General features: G+C 39.9%; 1 protein-coding gene across 1 annotated transcript; it reads right to left on the bottom strand.

The window, feature by feature from the left end:
- Nucleotides 1-285: 285 nt before the first annotated feature.
- On the bottom strand, nucleotides 286-9,311 carry LOC311039619 (cyclin-dependent kinase 4-like; the record flags this gene model as incomplete). The annotated part of the gene is made up of 7 exons (XM_084049556.1): nucleotides 286-393; nucleotides 917-1,049; nucleotides 2,052-2,102; nucleotides 2,537-2,646; nucleotides 7,668-7,835; nucleotides 8,396-8,528; nucleotides 9,079-9,311. 7 exons carry the CDS (start codon nucleotides 9,309-9,311, stop codon nucleotides 286-288), a joined length of 936 nt encoding a protein of 311 aa, XP_083905682.1.
- Between the last annotated feature and the right edge of the window lie 5,271 nt (nucleotides 9,312-14,582).

Genomic DNA, 14,582 nt, shown 5'->3' with positions numbered 1-14,582 from the left:
CAAATTAGGAACAAAACCAAACTAAAGTGCAGGACAACACTATGAACAAACCAAAAGTGCAATTGACCTAAAGTGCATTGGTGAAACAACATAAACAACCCTTGCACATATAGCAGCACTGTCGTTAACCTGCAGTAACCTACTTCAATCCTAGGCCTGCTCCTTTTCCACTCACCAAAAACTCTTCGCTGAAAATAAGTGAACTACAAGCTCACAACGTGTCCCATTGCGTCATTGCTTGTAGATGGGGTATTTTCGCTGAATGTCTGCCCAGGAACAGTGACGCTAGGGTTCCTGTGGTGGTGCGGGGGATCCAGGGCTCTCATTAAGGAAAGGATGTTCCAGGGCTCCCGAGGCAGAGATGCGATTGGCGGGTTTGAATGCCAGACATTGCTACAAATAAAGAAAATACATAGTGATCAGTTCAAGACTACACATTTTAACCCATTGAGACCTGGAACGCATCTGTGTCACTTTTTGATTTGAGCTAAAAAAAAAAGCATTGTTTTACACTTTGGCTATTCAAAAATAGCAGATATACAAGCTCATAGCGCGGCACCGAGTGCCGCGCTATGAGCTTGTAGATCTGCTATTTTTGAAAAATCCTGAAAATACGTGCTAATCTTTGAATATATGTTGTTTTAAAGCGAACATTTGTAACTCAAATCTTTGCTTCTGGGGGTCCCTGGAACACATATTTTGAGATGGGGGTCCGCGGTCAAATACATATCATTTTGGGGGTCCTGACCTTGACATGAAAAAGTTTGAGAACCACTTAGAAACATATGTTTTTTTCAGAAAACTGTTTTAGAACTGATTTAGAAGACATTTTGTAGAATCGGAACCTCAGGCCTTAATGGGTTAAAATATTCAAGACAGCATGGCAGATACCAACTTCACTGAAAGTCATACTCACAGTTAGAAGGTCATTCCCCTCTTCGCCAAGGTCGGGCAGCAGCCCAGCGCCGGGCAACTCTGGTCCCCAGGTAGGAGAGAAGGGGATTGGGCTCTCCGTGGGCCAATCCTCTGCACTTGGCAAGCCAATCGCCCTGTCAAACACAAGTCAGGGATCAACTCAACCTCCATATCCACATACAGTACCACAAGTACAGTGTTGCCATGTACTGCTGGATAATGGATAGAGGCATTCTTAGCTAGCTTGTTATGCTCACTTAGACTTAGCTAATACTATTTGAATCTCTAGCATTGGTATCGGAAGTTGGCAAGGTATAGGAAGAGCCTGTAGTCATATGTTTGTTGACATTTTAAAGAACAATCGCAGTACAGAAAAAAAAAGAGAGAAATCATAAAAGTTGTGTTGCTTTGGATTCCAATTGTGAGCTTTCTGATTGGTCCCTGACTGACTAACCAGCAGGCTCTTTCTGCCTGGTTCCAGCCTGGTTCCGCCTTGTGGTTGTTTATGAGGAATTTGCTAAAACATTTTAAAACATTATCTATTCCCAGTCACTACACTGCACCTGAGATGTTCCCTTTTTACTGAGACCAAGTTTAAAATAAGAATTGAATACACTGAATATCAATACGAAGCAACTGAAAAAGCTGTTATTTCAGTGGTAGTGGATGGAGAGAAAGGATTTTTGTCCAACCAAGAAACAGCAACCGATGGGTGCTAAGAGGGGCACAATCACAGGTCGGACTTGAAAAGGGTCAATTATATTACTGATGACTGGCTGGCCAAGTCAATCAGATGGTAAATGCAATTTTCCCATAGAAAGGAGGTGTCATTCACTGCTGACGTTTTTCCATTTTCTCCTTTGTACATACAGTATAGTGTTTTGTATTTGTTGATGACATGTATTATTGTGTTTTTATGCTATATTGATGAATTGAATACATAGGGCCACAATGGAAACAAGTCCGCAGGGACCTTTTAGCCTAAATGTCTGACTGTAGCTTTTTCTGACGTATTCAATCAATAAATCAATCAATCAATTAATGGAATAATTTTGAGCCAACTGGTAGGTAACCAACAAAAATAATATCAAAACTGATCACAAATATGATGCCAGGAGGAACAAAACAAAACTCACTCAAAGATTTTGTGGAGCTGCTGAGCCTCTGAGTATCCTCGGAACAGTGGGCTGTGGAATGAAGAATTGCTCACATGGTATTTTCAGCTTATAACACTTCTAGAACAAGGCTCAACATATACATATCTACATATCTGTATTTACTGCTCATATACAGCAAAATACTCATTTGTTTATACAAATACAAATATGCATTAAGGTGTGTGTGTGTGTGTGTGTGTGTGTGTGTGTGTGTGTGTGTGTGTGTGTGTGTGTGTGTGTGTGTGTGTGTGTGTGTGTGTGTGTGTGTGTGTGTGTGTGTGTGTGTGTGTGTGTGCGCGCGTGTGCGTGTGTGTGCGTGTGTGAGATATATTAAAAAATGTATAGTGATTCATTCATCACCACCGATCACCACATTCAGAAAGAGAAATCACAACGTCATTTCTTGTCAATACGCACAGCCCTATCAGGAAACATCCCCTACAAGCCAACTGCTCATACAGTACCTCAAGAGGAAGAGCTCGGCAAGGATGCAGCCAGCACTCCACATGTCAACTGAGTACATGTAAACAGTACCGAGCAGGACCTCAGGAGCCCGGTACCACAGTGTCACCACCTGCAAACAGTGACAGGAATCACGAATGTGTGGGAGGAATGAAAAAAGTGATCAAATAAGACATTACACATTTAGACATCAACATTTACAGCGGTGTTTCCGGATAGAATGTCTATGGATATCTACACAATATAAAACAAAATGTCCAGAACATTGGCTATGTCTAGCTTGTCAACCTGTGGGTATTTAGAACAAAATAATACATTTATAATAGTCAATAACAATATCATAAGTGTGCTGTTCTCCCAGAAATAATGTTAATTAGTAATACTGCTACAATGCGCCACTGTCTGCGTTATCTACCCAGAAAGACATTTTTGAATGTGGTGATGTCATGATGATTTGGTCTATAGACAGTATACTATCAACTGCAATAAGCAAAGCTTGAGAACAATTCAATGTGTGAAAACAATAAGATAATAGCATTATTAGATCTCCATCAATAATCATGTTCTGAAATAAAGGCTTTATCAGGAAAGGAATCAACATTGGTTAATCTTTCCCACTTACATGCATTTCTTAGTATGGAGTGCCAAAGGTAAGTTCAGTTAAAGACACACGCATGTAGATACCACAGACTTAAGACACATATCCCTAAACCCTATTGAGCACCTCCACATGCCCGCAAATCAGAGATGAAGATGCATTGCGTCATTTTGCATCAATGCAGTGATGAGTGTTATGACCCTAGGGTCATATTGTGTATTTTCCTGTGTTTTCCCCCTTGTGTGTGTGTGTGTGTGTGTGTGTGTGTGTGTGTGTGTGTGTGTGTGTGTGTGTGTGTGTGTGTGTGGTGAGGAGTGAGTGATTTGGGTACCAGCTGGTGTGAATGGTGGCTGAGTGTGATTGGCTAACTAGTATGTAGATTCTCGCAGGTGATTGGCTCCCATCTTCTTGGGCGTCACTATAAAGCTTCCTGCTTCCAGAAGTTCAGATGTCTTTCTCCTAGCCAGCCTCCAAACACCAGTGTGCTGTATTTTGTTAATGTTTATGTGTTAGAGATTTGTGTGTAGGGGTGAGGAATCTTTTATGTGTTTGCAGTTGTTTTGTAGATCCCACCCTGAGGTAATATGTATATATCGTGTCATGACTTTTATCTTAAATTAGTAAATAAATAAATCCATATTGCTTGGGATTTTGAACATGTGTTGTCTGGCTGTTTGGGGACTGGGAAGGAGGGAGTCCATTTTGTGTTGCGACCATAGGCTCCCCTAGGCCGGGTCGTAACAATGAGGCATAATTGATTATAGCCTATCAACATTTATTTTCCTATGACTTCCGATGGCATTGGCAGCATTGCATTCAACTGTCTGTGATGCTACATTAGCTACAGTCTAACGCTAATGACGCTCCGCTCCCTCTAAGGGGCTGAGGGAGGCTGACATCAACTCATAAAGTTTTGAAAATAGTAGGGGCTGCTAACCACAAAAAATGGCCAAATCGTTACGCGGCGGATAAAAGCACCAAATTTGATACAGATGTCCCTTGGGTCATCCTAAAACATCCTAGAAGGGGTGCCCAAAAAAATCTTAAACAGGAAGTGAGTTATGGACAAAATTCAAAATGGCCACCTAAACTGTTGACCGTTGACTCAAAAGACACCAAAAGAATCTCCAAAAAGCATAAAATTTGGCACACATGTCCCTTAGGTCATCCTAAGACATCCTAGAAGGGGTGCCCAATGGAATCTGAAACAGGAAGTGAGTTATTGACACAATTGAAAATGGCCGCCTAGTGTTGTCGATTGACTCAAAAAACAACTAAAGAATCTCATAAAAGCATACAATTTGGCATACATGTCTCTTGGGTCATCCTAAGACATCCTAGAAGGGGTGCCTGAAATGATCTGAAACAGGAAGTGAGTTATTGACTAAATTGAAAATGGCCGTGTACAGTGTTGACAGATGATGCAAAAGACACTCATAAAAAATAATCTCATAAAAGCATGACATTTGGTACAAATGTCCCTTGGGTGATCTGAATGCATCTTAAGGGGTGCCCAAAAAAGGTCTTAATAGTCTCTCAATGGAAAACACTCCTCCCCCACGGGCTGCACTGCTACAACATTCAAATCGAGCAGTTTGCCAATCTGGCATTTGGTCCAGAAGCCTGAAAGCTATGCAATCTCTACCATCTCCTGACAAATATGGATGGATTAAAGTCGCTGATTCGTGGACACCTTTATGGACACTCTTGCCAGAGGCTGCCAAAGTTTGTAGAGAACTCAAGTGTGGCTGCAAAGCTGAGCCCTTCTGTTCGAGAAAGTGTAGATGCCGGGTTGAGATGCAGGGTTACCTTGCAGAGCATTATGCCAATGTGCTGGTAATTGCGAAATGGCACACATGAATACATGTAGTTACTAAACACTAATCACAAAAAACAGTAATGATCAAGAAGAAAATACATGAGAAGATAGAGTGTAAAACCAGCAAGAAGATGTAGAGTGCAAAATAAATAAGATGCAGAGAGTAAAATTAAGAATATGCAGAGTAAGATAAGATGCAGAGTAAAATAAATACGAATATGCAGAGAGTTAGATAAATAAAGAAGATTCAAAGAGTAAAATAAAATATGCAGAAAGTAAAATAGATAAGATGATGTAGAAATGAAAACAGAAGGTTGATGTAGAAATGAAAACAGAAAGTAGAGTTTGCATAATATGCAGACTGCCGTGGTCAACTGTTTAAACAGCCATTTAGAATTTCTTCAACATGGTCCCTTCCTAAAAAGTTTAATAAACAAGCAAACAAACAAATAAATAACCCCTTCTAGGATATATTAAGAAGCACTCAATGTACGTACCAAATGGTACACTTTTATGACGTCCCTTTATGTTTTCTTTTGTGTCAATTGCTTTAGGCGGTCACTTCCTGTTTAAAACCTCTTTGGGCACCCCTTGTAGAATGCGTTCAGATCCCCCAAGGGACATTTGTACCACATTTCATGCTTTTATGAGATTCTTTAGGTATCTTGCATCATCTTTCACACTGTAGGCGGCCATTTTCAATTTAGTCAATAACTCACTTCCTGTTTCAGATTATTTTGAGCACCCCTTCTAGGATGTGTTAGGATGACCCAAGGGACATATATGCCAATTTGTATGCTTTTTGGAGATTCTATAGGCTTTTTGAGCCAATCGCCAACACTGTAGGCGGCCATTTTCAATTTTGGCAATAACTCACTTCCTGTTGAAGACTTTTTTGGGCACCCCTTCTAGGATGTCTTAGGATGACCCAAGGGACATGTGTGCCAAATGTTATGCTTTTTGGAGATTATTTAGTTGTCTTTTGAGTAAATCGACAACACTAGGCGGCCATTTTCAATTTGGTCAATAACTCACTTCCTGTTTCAGATTTTTTTGGGCACCCCTTCTAGGATGTCTTAGGATGACCTAAGGGACATGTGTGCCAAATTTTAAGCTTTTTGGAGATTCTTTTGGTGTCTTTTGAGTCAACGGTCAACAGTTTAGGTGGCCATTTTGGATTTTGTCCATAACTCACTTCCTGTTTAAGATTTTTTTGGGCACCCCTTCTAGGATGTTTTAGGATGACCCAAGGGACATCTGTATCAAATTTCATGCTTTTATCCGCCGCGTAACGATTTTTCACTTAGCAGCCCCTACTAAAAAGGATTTTCAAGGCAGACAATCAGTCAAATCGTCTCTGTGATGTTAACGCCGTTCTACACCCCCAAATAACATTTTACGTCTCCTGGCCGATGAAGTGGGTCCATTTGGTTACATTTGTATTCTCTCTGAGTTAAATTAAAACAGAGGTCTTTTTAATTGTACTCTGAAGTAGCGTTGTCTTACAGCTGTGAAACCTTATTTTTGTATTATAGGCAGCACCGTTTTAAAGTTGTAATGCACTGCATAAGTAGTTATGTTCTGTTTCAACATTCACACAATATTTTGGCCAGGCTAGCATTTATTTAGGCTGGTTTACAAATGTTATTGGATGCTAACACATTATGTTTGAAGGAGAATTATTAAACACACATCGTTAAAGCACTTTATAATTAATTAAAAAAAAGAGAGTTCATGATATATATTTGACTGCTTGAATTAACAAGCATTAAGTAGCCATTAGCAGCAATATAGAAAATACGGAAAATTGATTTTACACATAATACATTTCAACTTAAACTATATAGCTGCTGAAGAGCATGAGCTATTATTAAAATGTAACAACTGATGGGCAGCCTGGAAGCTGAGTCTTTAGTCTGGGCTTGCACTGAAGAAAAGGAACAGTACAAAAAAGTGCATTTATCCTTTTTAGAAGTAAGGTCAAATCATTTCTGGACATGCACAATACGTAGTAATACATATAACAAAGACTACGAAGAGCTTTTGATCGGATTGTTATATTAATTAACAATTATGTTATTAAGTTTACACCGGTTTCAGGAATGTCAGTTCCGCTCAACATCGATTATTAAACGATTTCATGTTTGTGCTTTACATCAGTGGTTCTCAAAGTGTTTCTTGCAGTGATTCCAAATGGACCCTTGGAGGTCTGCAACTCTGAGTGTGTACACGTTTGTACACTCAGCATCACGGGGACCCTTGAAATGAAAAGGGCACCACTGCTTTAGGTCGTTGGTTCTCAAAGTGGGGTCCGGGGACCCCCAGGGGTACTTGAGGGGGTTCCAGGGGGTCCCCAGCTAAATGATGGACAGGAACCAGATGGACCCTTATGGGTCTGTAACTCTGAGAGTGTGCAAATGGAACCAAATGGACCCGTTTTACAATATGAATTGGGGTCCCAGAGGTATAATGCCATTAAATGGGGGTCCGTAGCCTAATGCATGTCAAACTGGGGGTCCTTGAAATTAAAATGGTTGAGAATCACTGCTAAAGAGCCGTAAAAACCTTCTCTTATTGGGGTCCCTGGCTTATCTTTTCAAATGGGGGTCCGTGGGGTAATAAGTGTCAAGTTGGGGGTCCTTGACACAAAAAAGTTTGAGAACCACCGCTTTAGGTGACAGCGAGCATAACAACTGACATGAGGTGCTTCATTTACCTGTGGAGACATGTGATGGCTGTAGTGGTAGATACGTGCCAATCCAAAGTCAGCAATCTTGACTTCTCCGCTGCTGCTGACAAGGATGTTCTCTGGCTTCAGGTCACGGTGCACCACGTCGTTGGTGTGCAGGAAGTCCAACCCATGAAGCAGCTGCACCATAAGTTCCTATACAGACAGGAAGTAGCATGAAGGCCGGGGTTGGGTGGGTGGATGGATGGATGGATGGATGGATGGTAAAATTGCAGTTGAGACCGCGACCATCACACAGCGATATCAACCCATTAAAACCGGGAAAGCATCTGTGTCATTTTAGATTTGAGCTAAAAAGCATAATCGCGCTACGAGCTTGTAGATCTTCTATTTTAGAAAAACATTTTCAACTCAAATCTTTGCTTCAGGGGGTCCCTGGAACAAAATATTTTGAGATGGGGTCGGCGGCCAAATACATATAATTTTGGGGGTCCTTGACATATAGCAAAATATGTTTTTCAGAAAACTGTTCGGATTTAGAAGACATTTGTAGAATCGGCCTCAGTTCTTAGTGGGTTAAGGCCTGTTTAGTACTACAGCACTACTTCCTTAAGACGTGACTCTACCCTGAGGGCATTTACCATCAAACATGAAAATGACATAGAATTCAATATAATGTATAATATAATGTATATGAAATGGCATTTAAGTGATTTTGCGAGGACATGGGAAGTTGAAATAAGTGTCATGTTCACCTTAATTTTTCCAAGGCCTAGACCACAAGTGGGAACCTTGGAGATGTATGCAGCCATATCCTGGTCAATGTATTCAAAGATCAGGGAAAGTTCCAGGCTCCCTCTATTGTATCCAGCATATACACCAAACAATCTGCAGAGCAAAACAAAGTTCATGCCATAACACAGTGGTTCTCAACCTTTTAAGGATATGACCCCCCAAATCATATTTGAACTGGGGACCCCGACCCTGATAAGCACTTGGAATGTAGGAGTTGAGGCATTCAATTTAGTTTTTAGCCGATCTACAAGCTCACAACGCGTTGCGAGGCGTTGTGAGATTGTAGATCGTCTATTTTCAAAAATGTTGCCTCTTTCTTATATTATTTGACAATTTGGCCAATGTTTGACCAGTTTTTATAGTATAGTTTGTTGATTACTTTTGATGCTGTAATGGTCTTTTTCTTTTCTTTCTTTTTTTTTTTGGGGGGGGGGGTATTAAAAAGGTGTTAAAAGTCCTTAAATTGTCTCTTCACTGTCATCTTGGGGACCCCCCCAAAAGATCATGTGTGGACCCCGACCCAAAGGTTGAGAACCACTGTCATAACAAAACAAACAAACACACAAACAACAATGCGAATCAATCCAAATTCAACATCCATTCAGAGTTGGGCAATAAATAATAATGCTGAAAATACACTTACTTCACTATGTTGGGGTGTTTGAGGTGCTCGAGTCTACGCAAGAGTGCCACCTCGCGGAGCATGATAAGAGGAATACCTCCCGCGGGGTCTCCATGGAAGTTCAACTTCTTCACCGCGATGAAGCGCTGGTCCCCCGCATCCTCTCTGGCCTTGTACACTTTTCCATAAGCACCTCTGCCTATTTCTGATAGTATTGTGTAGGTAGCAGCGGATTCATCATTATGGAAATCCATGACGGGCCTGGGCCTATAATTCAAGCAAATCTAGTATAGGGTGTAACATAAAACAAACAATTAAGGGACAGTAGTACAAAAAGTCCAGAATTCCTAAATTTACTTGAGTAAAAGTACAAAAGTATTGGTATAGAAATGTATTTAAAGCACCAAAAGTAGAAAGTACTCATTATGCAGAATGTCCCATTTCACAACTTTTCAAATGTGTAAAATATATAAGAATATTTAGAAAATAGCAGATCTACAAGCTCAGAATGCATCACATCGCGACACATTGTGAGCTTGTAGATCGGCTATTTTCAAATGGCCAAAATGTACTGTATAGGGAAGTGGTTAATGTATGTTTTGTAACAATCTAAATCTACAAAGTAACTAGTAATTAAAGTTAGAAAATGTATATTGGGCTGAAATGGTTAATGTTTGTTAATAATACAAAGTAACTAGTTACTAAAGTTTTCAAATAATTGTAGTGGAGTAAAAATAACAATATTTGTCTCTGAGATGTAGTTGAGTAGAAGTAAACGTACTGAAAATTGGAAATACTACATTTACTAAAGTACAGTACTTTAGTAAATGTACTTAGTTACTTTACACCACTGTTTAGGGATAGCAAGCAGTGAGGGCAAAAAAAGTAAATTCAAAGCATGACCACAGCAATAATAGCCTAATAATAATAATGATAATAATAATAATAATAATAATAATAATAATAATAAGCATTAATTGCACGCAAAACACAACACATACAACGTGGATTACGAAGTAGACCTATGTGTCATGATATGCCTAATCTATGAAGTGGTGTAAAGTAACTAAGTACATTTACTCAAGTACTGTACTTAAGTACAATTTTGAGGTATTTTTACTTCACTGCATGGCGTATTTCCAATTTTCTGTACTTTTACTTCATCTCCACTACATCTCAGAGGCAATTATTGTATAAACCTACTTTTTACTCCACTACAATTATTTGAAAACTTTAGTTACTAGTTATTTACTTTGTAGATTTGTATTATTATCAGAAAACATACATTAACCACTTTCAGCCCATTTCGGCCATTTGAAAATAGCCGATCTACAAGCTCACAATGCCTGGCGATGCAGCGCTTGTGAGCTTATAGATCGGCTCTACACGGATCGTACATTTTTTACACTTGAAAAACTTATATTTTGATGTCGATACTTTAGCACTTTTACTCAAGTACATTTTGAATGCCAAACTTGTACTTGTAACAGAGTATTTCTAAATTGCAGTATCGATACTTTCACTGAAAGATTTGACTTTTTCCACCACTATATGATATGCCTAATGTAAGCAGGGCCAGGCCTGCTCTGCATTGCATTGCAGAAGAAGACAGACACCATTTAACGACTGACCGTTTTTTAACGTGTGCATTTTAACAATGCAATAAATCAAACTCGTTATCGGACTCAGAATCCATGTAAATGCATTGAAAACAACACAAAACAAGACCTATAAACAACGAGGAACAGATCCTAAAACAATCAAAACGTCCATTAGTGGACTCAAGATGCAAATGCATTGAAAACAACACAAAACAAGACGTCACGTAACGTAACTAAGGAAAATGTCTTAAATCAATCATTAGTGGACTGATAGGTCCACAGAAATGCCTTTTAAACGAGACAAAACAAGACTTAAAATCGCTTTACTTGGTGTTTACCTCTGATCTCTGCAGGGGCCGCTGACCTGCTGTCTGTCTGTGTCTGCGGGTGAAAAGGAAAGTTCTTCTTCTCAGCACATGTAATGTACCTAGAAGACCAGCATGGTACCTCATTCACACCCCTTCATGCTCCCAACTAATCAGAAAGGTGCATTTCGGCAAGCGGACATGACGCCCCAACGTCAGGTACGGGTACCCATGTACCCCCATTGGCCTTAACCCAATGAGACCTGAAGCCGATTCTACATCTCCTAAATCTCAACAGTTTTCTGAAAAACGTTTGTTTCTATATCAGTGGTGCTCAATCTTTTTCATGTCAAGGACCCCCAAAATGATATGTATTTGGCCGCGGACCCCCATCAAAATATTTTGTTCCAGGGACCCCCAGAAGCAAAGATTTTAGTTGAAAATGTTCGCTTTAAAATATATATATATTCAAAGATTTGCACACATTTTCACGATTTTTCAAAAATAGCAGATCTACAAGCTCGTAGCGTGGCACTCGGTGCCGCACTATGAGCTGGTAGATCTGCTCTTTTTGAATAGCCCAAAGTGTAAAATAATGCTTTTTAGCTCAAATCTAAAAATGAGACAGTTCCAGGTCTTAAAGGACGACTTCACCCATTTTCAACCTATCTTCATAGGTCCGCACTGAAGAGACACTTATTTACCCAGGCTTTTGGCAATTAATTTGTTATTTTGTGTACTGTAAAGCGTCCTTGGGTTTCTGAAAGGCGCTATATAAATCCAAGTTATTATTATTATTATTATTCATATAATAGGTCCTCACTAATGCTCATGATAAAATGATTTAAAAAAATCCTACTAGGTCTGTGTCTCATAGGAGGGCTGTGGACAGTCCAGAAACCCGTCTACCAGTGACATCATCGTTAGTGGAGTAGAAGTATTGACAATTAGAAATACTCAAGTAACGTAAAAGTACCTCAAAATTGTACTTAAGTACAGTACTTGAGTAAATTTACTTAGTTACTTTACACCACTGTTGTACACTATGACAGCTGCTGACTGAAGCCTCCAGGGTTTGCAACCCCAGAGATAGCAATATAGCTATTTTTTCGTTCAGACTACCTGGAGGCTAGTTATCTACCATGTTAGTGCAGCCTGTCACCGTTCTTGTTGGTAAACATTTCAGTTGCTGCCTGACAGGTTGAGTCAATCAATAGACAATACAACAACACAAAACATCACAATGGATGCTGCAGTTAGTTTTGGTGCCTATACATACACAGTAACCTGTGTATACTCAACAAATACACACTGTATTGTGCCTACCTAGTGCAGGGGTCTTCAACAGGGGGTCCGGGACCCCTAGGGGGGCAAGAAACTGTTGCTGTCTCAAAGAGAGAAAGTAGGCCAGATGTTCAAAAGACTCACACAGAGGCTGAGAAATGTCCATAGTGTTTTAGTTTCACAATCTGCACGTTGACACGCCATGTATCTGGCATGTCCTCATCCAGATGAGTGTAGACAACAGGACCATGTGTCTGGTATGTTCCTCATCCATATCATAGCTAACTAACTAACTAGAGCACTTCATAAGCATCACAGTCTTGAAAAGTATGATGACCTTCATCGTTTCCAGGTCCTGAAATAGAATTTGGGAAAATGCATTAAAAGTATCAGTTCAGTCCCACATGTTATTGTAAATATTTAGAGATTTTTGTTATGAAGAAATACGAACTATCTAAAGTGTGTAGAACATAGTCACCACCTGTACTGAACACAACACGATATAATCTTCGAATACAGAAAAATAATTTAAGGTTTGGAAAATGAGCTGAGATTTGAAATGTAGAACAGTCTAACATCAGCTCAGGCAGCTGTGTAAATGGCTGTCCTTACCAAGAATGATAACTGTATAAAGATGATCATAACAATAATGATATGAGCATCCACACTGATAAATGATAATGTTCTGTAAACATGTTGAATATGATGTGTTGAATGTGACGCCCTATACATTTGGATGGATTTTGACTGTCAGTGTTTTGATCATCAAATTCCTCTGAAGGTGATCCAAAACAATCACCATCAAACAAACAAAAAACATCACACTTGTTTGCCACTGTTGTTGTTATAGATCTGATATGATATGGACTCAGCCATCCACTGGAGTTAGAACAATTTGTAACACCATTTATAGTTGTTGTTAATAGTTATTGTTCTTAGTGTGGACGGTCATCGCTCTTTAAGCTGATCTGTCTGTCTGTCTGTCTGTCTGTCTGTCTGTCTGTCTGTCTGTCTGTCTGTCTGTCTGTCTGTCTGTCTGTCTGTCTGTCTGTCTGTCTGCCTGCCTGCCTGCCTGCCTGCCTGCCTGCCTGCCTGCCTGCCTGTCTGTCAGAATGTCATTGTGGGTCAAGATGAGCTGGAACCACACCTTCTACAACAGTAAAGTCAGTCAGTCTTTATCTTTGTATTTTTCCCAGGTAGAGAATGGGTGAGAACCGAGAGGCTTATAGTTGAGAGTGCCCTGGATCCAAAGTGTCCTAAAGTAAGTCCTAGCATAAATATGATGCTCTTGTCATTTCATGTGTTTATCTCTATGTTATTAGACTTATTTAACACTTTTTAAATGTGATTTCATTCTGTCCCTGAGAAGCACTTTGTGACATGATCTTTTTCTTCTTGTCCTAAATGCTGATGACAGGAAGGAGCTAAATAAGGTAGTAAAGGCAGCATCAAAAATCATTGGTTAGGATCTGCCAATAATCTGTGATATATATCATTCATTTAGGTTAACACCTGGTATTCTAAGGATGAGTCTGAAAATAATCAGGGACCCCTCTCACCCAGCCAGTGCACTTTTTGTCCCACTTCTTCAGGAAAAAGGTTATAAAGTATTTAGAGCAGATCTAGTTTCTGTAACAGCACATATCCTGAGGCAGTGGAGGGCCCTTAACTTTCCATCATCAGTTCAGAACATTAACTTAACTTTTGTTTTCTGAACCTTAGCATCTCTATTCTGGGAATAGGCGAATATTCGGTGAAGACAGCAGATCTACAAGTTATGAGCTTGTACGAGGCGAGCTACAAGCTCACGAGCTCACCAGAGAGATTTGGTGTTGAGGGAAAATAGGAGGGGACCAAGACCCTTGGGAGAACCCGGTCGGTTTAAGTGGTAATTGCACCAGTCACTTGTGTTTTATTTATTTTGTTGGAGAATATTTTATATATATTTTTACACTGTTGTGTGTGTTGCATTGCATTGTACTGTTTTGTCTCACATGCTCACACCAAATCAAATTCAATGTCCTATTCGAATGTTAAAATATATAGTTGAATCTAATCTTCAACTAACTGTGGCCGACCGTCATGTTCCTCTGATGTACTTAGCACATCTGGCCCCCAGGTGTCAGCAGTGAGCAGCATAGTGAACAGGGGTCTTCCTCTATGTGTTGTTTATGTGTTCAGGAACTACAGGCTGCTGCCGGGGGTGAGGAGGTCCCACTGCACAAGATATGGCAGGCCATCAGAGCGTCTTCTGCTGCACCGGGTTACTTCCAGGAGTTTATGCTGGGGAAAGACCTCCACCAGGTAGAATATTATACCCACATACTGTATGTCA

Source organism: Gymnoscopelus microlampas, assembly GCF_963454915.1.
Source record: "Gymnoscopelus microlampas genome assembly, chromosome: 23".
Taxonomy (NCBI): Eukaryota; Metazoa; Chordata; class Actinopteri; order Myctophiformes; family Myctophidae; genus Gymnoscopelus; species Gymnoscopelus microlampas.
This window is presented reverse-complemented; position numbering and strand designations above follow the sequence as displayed.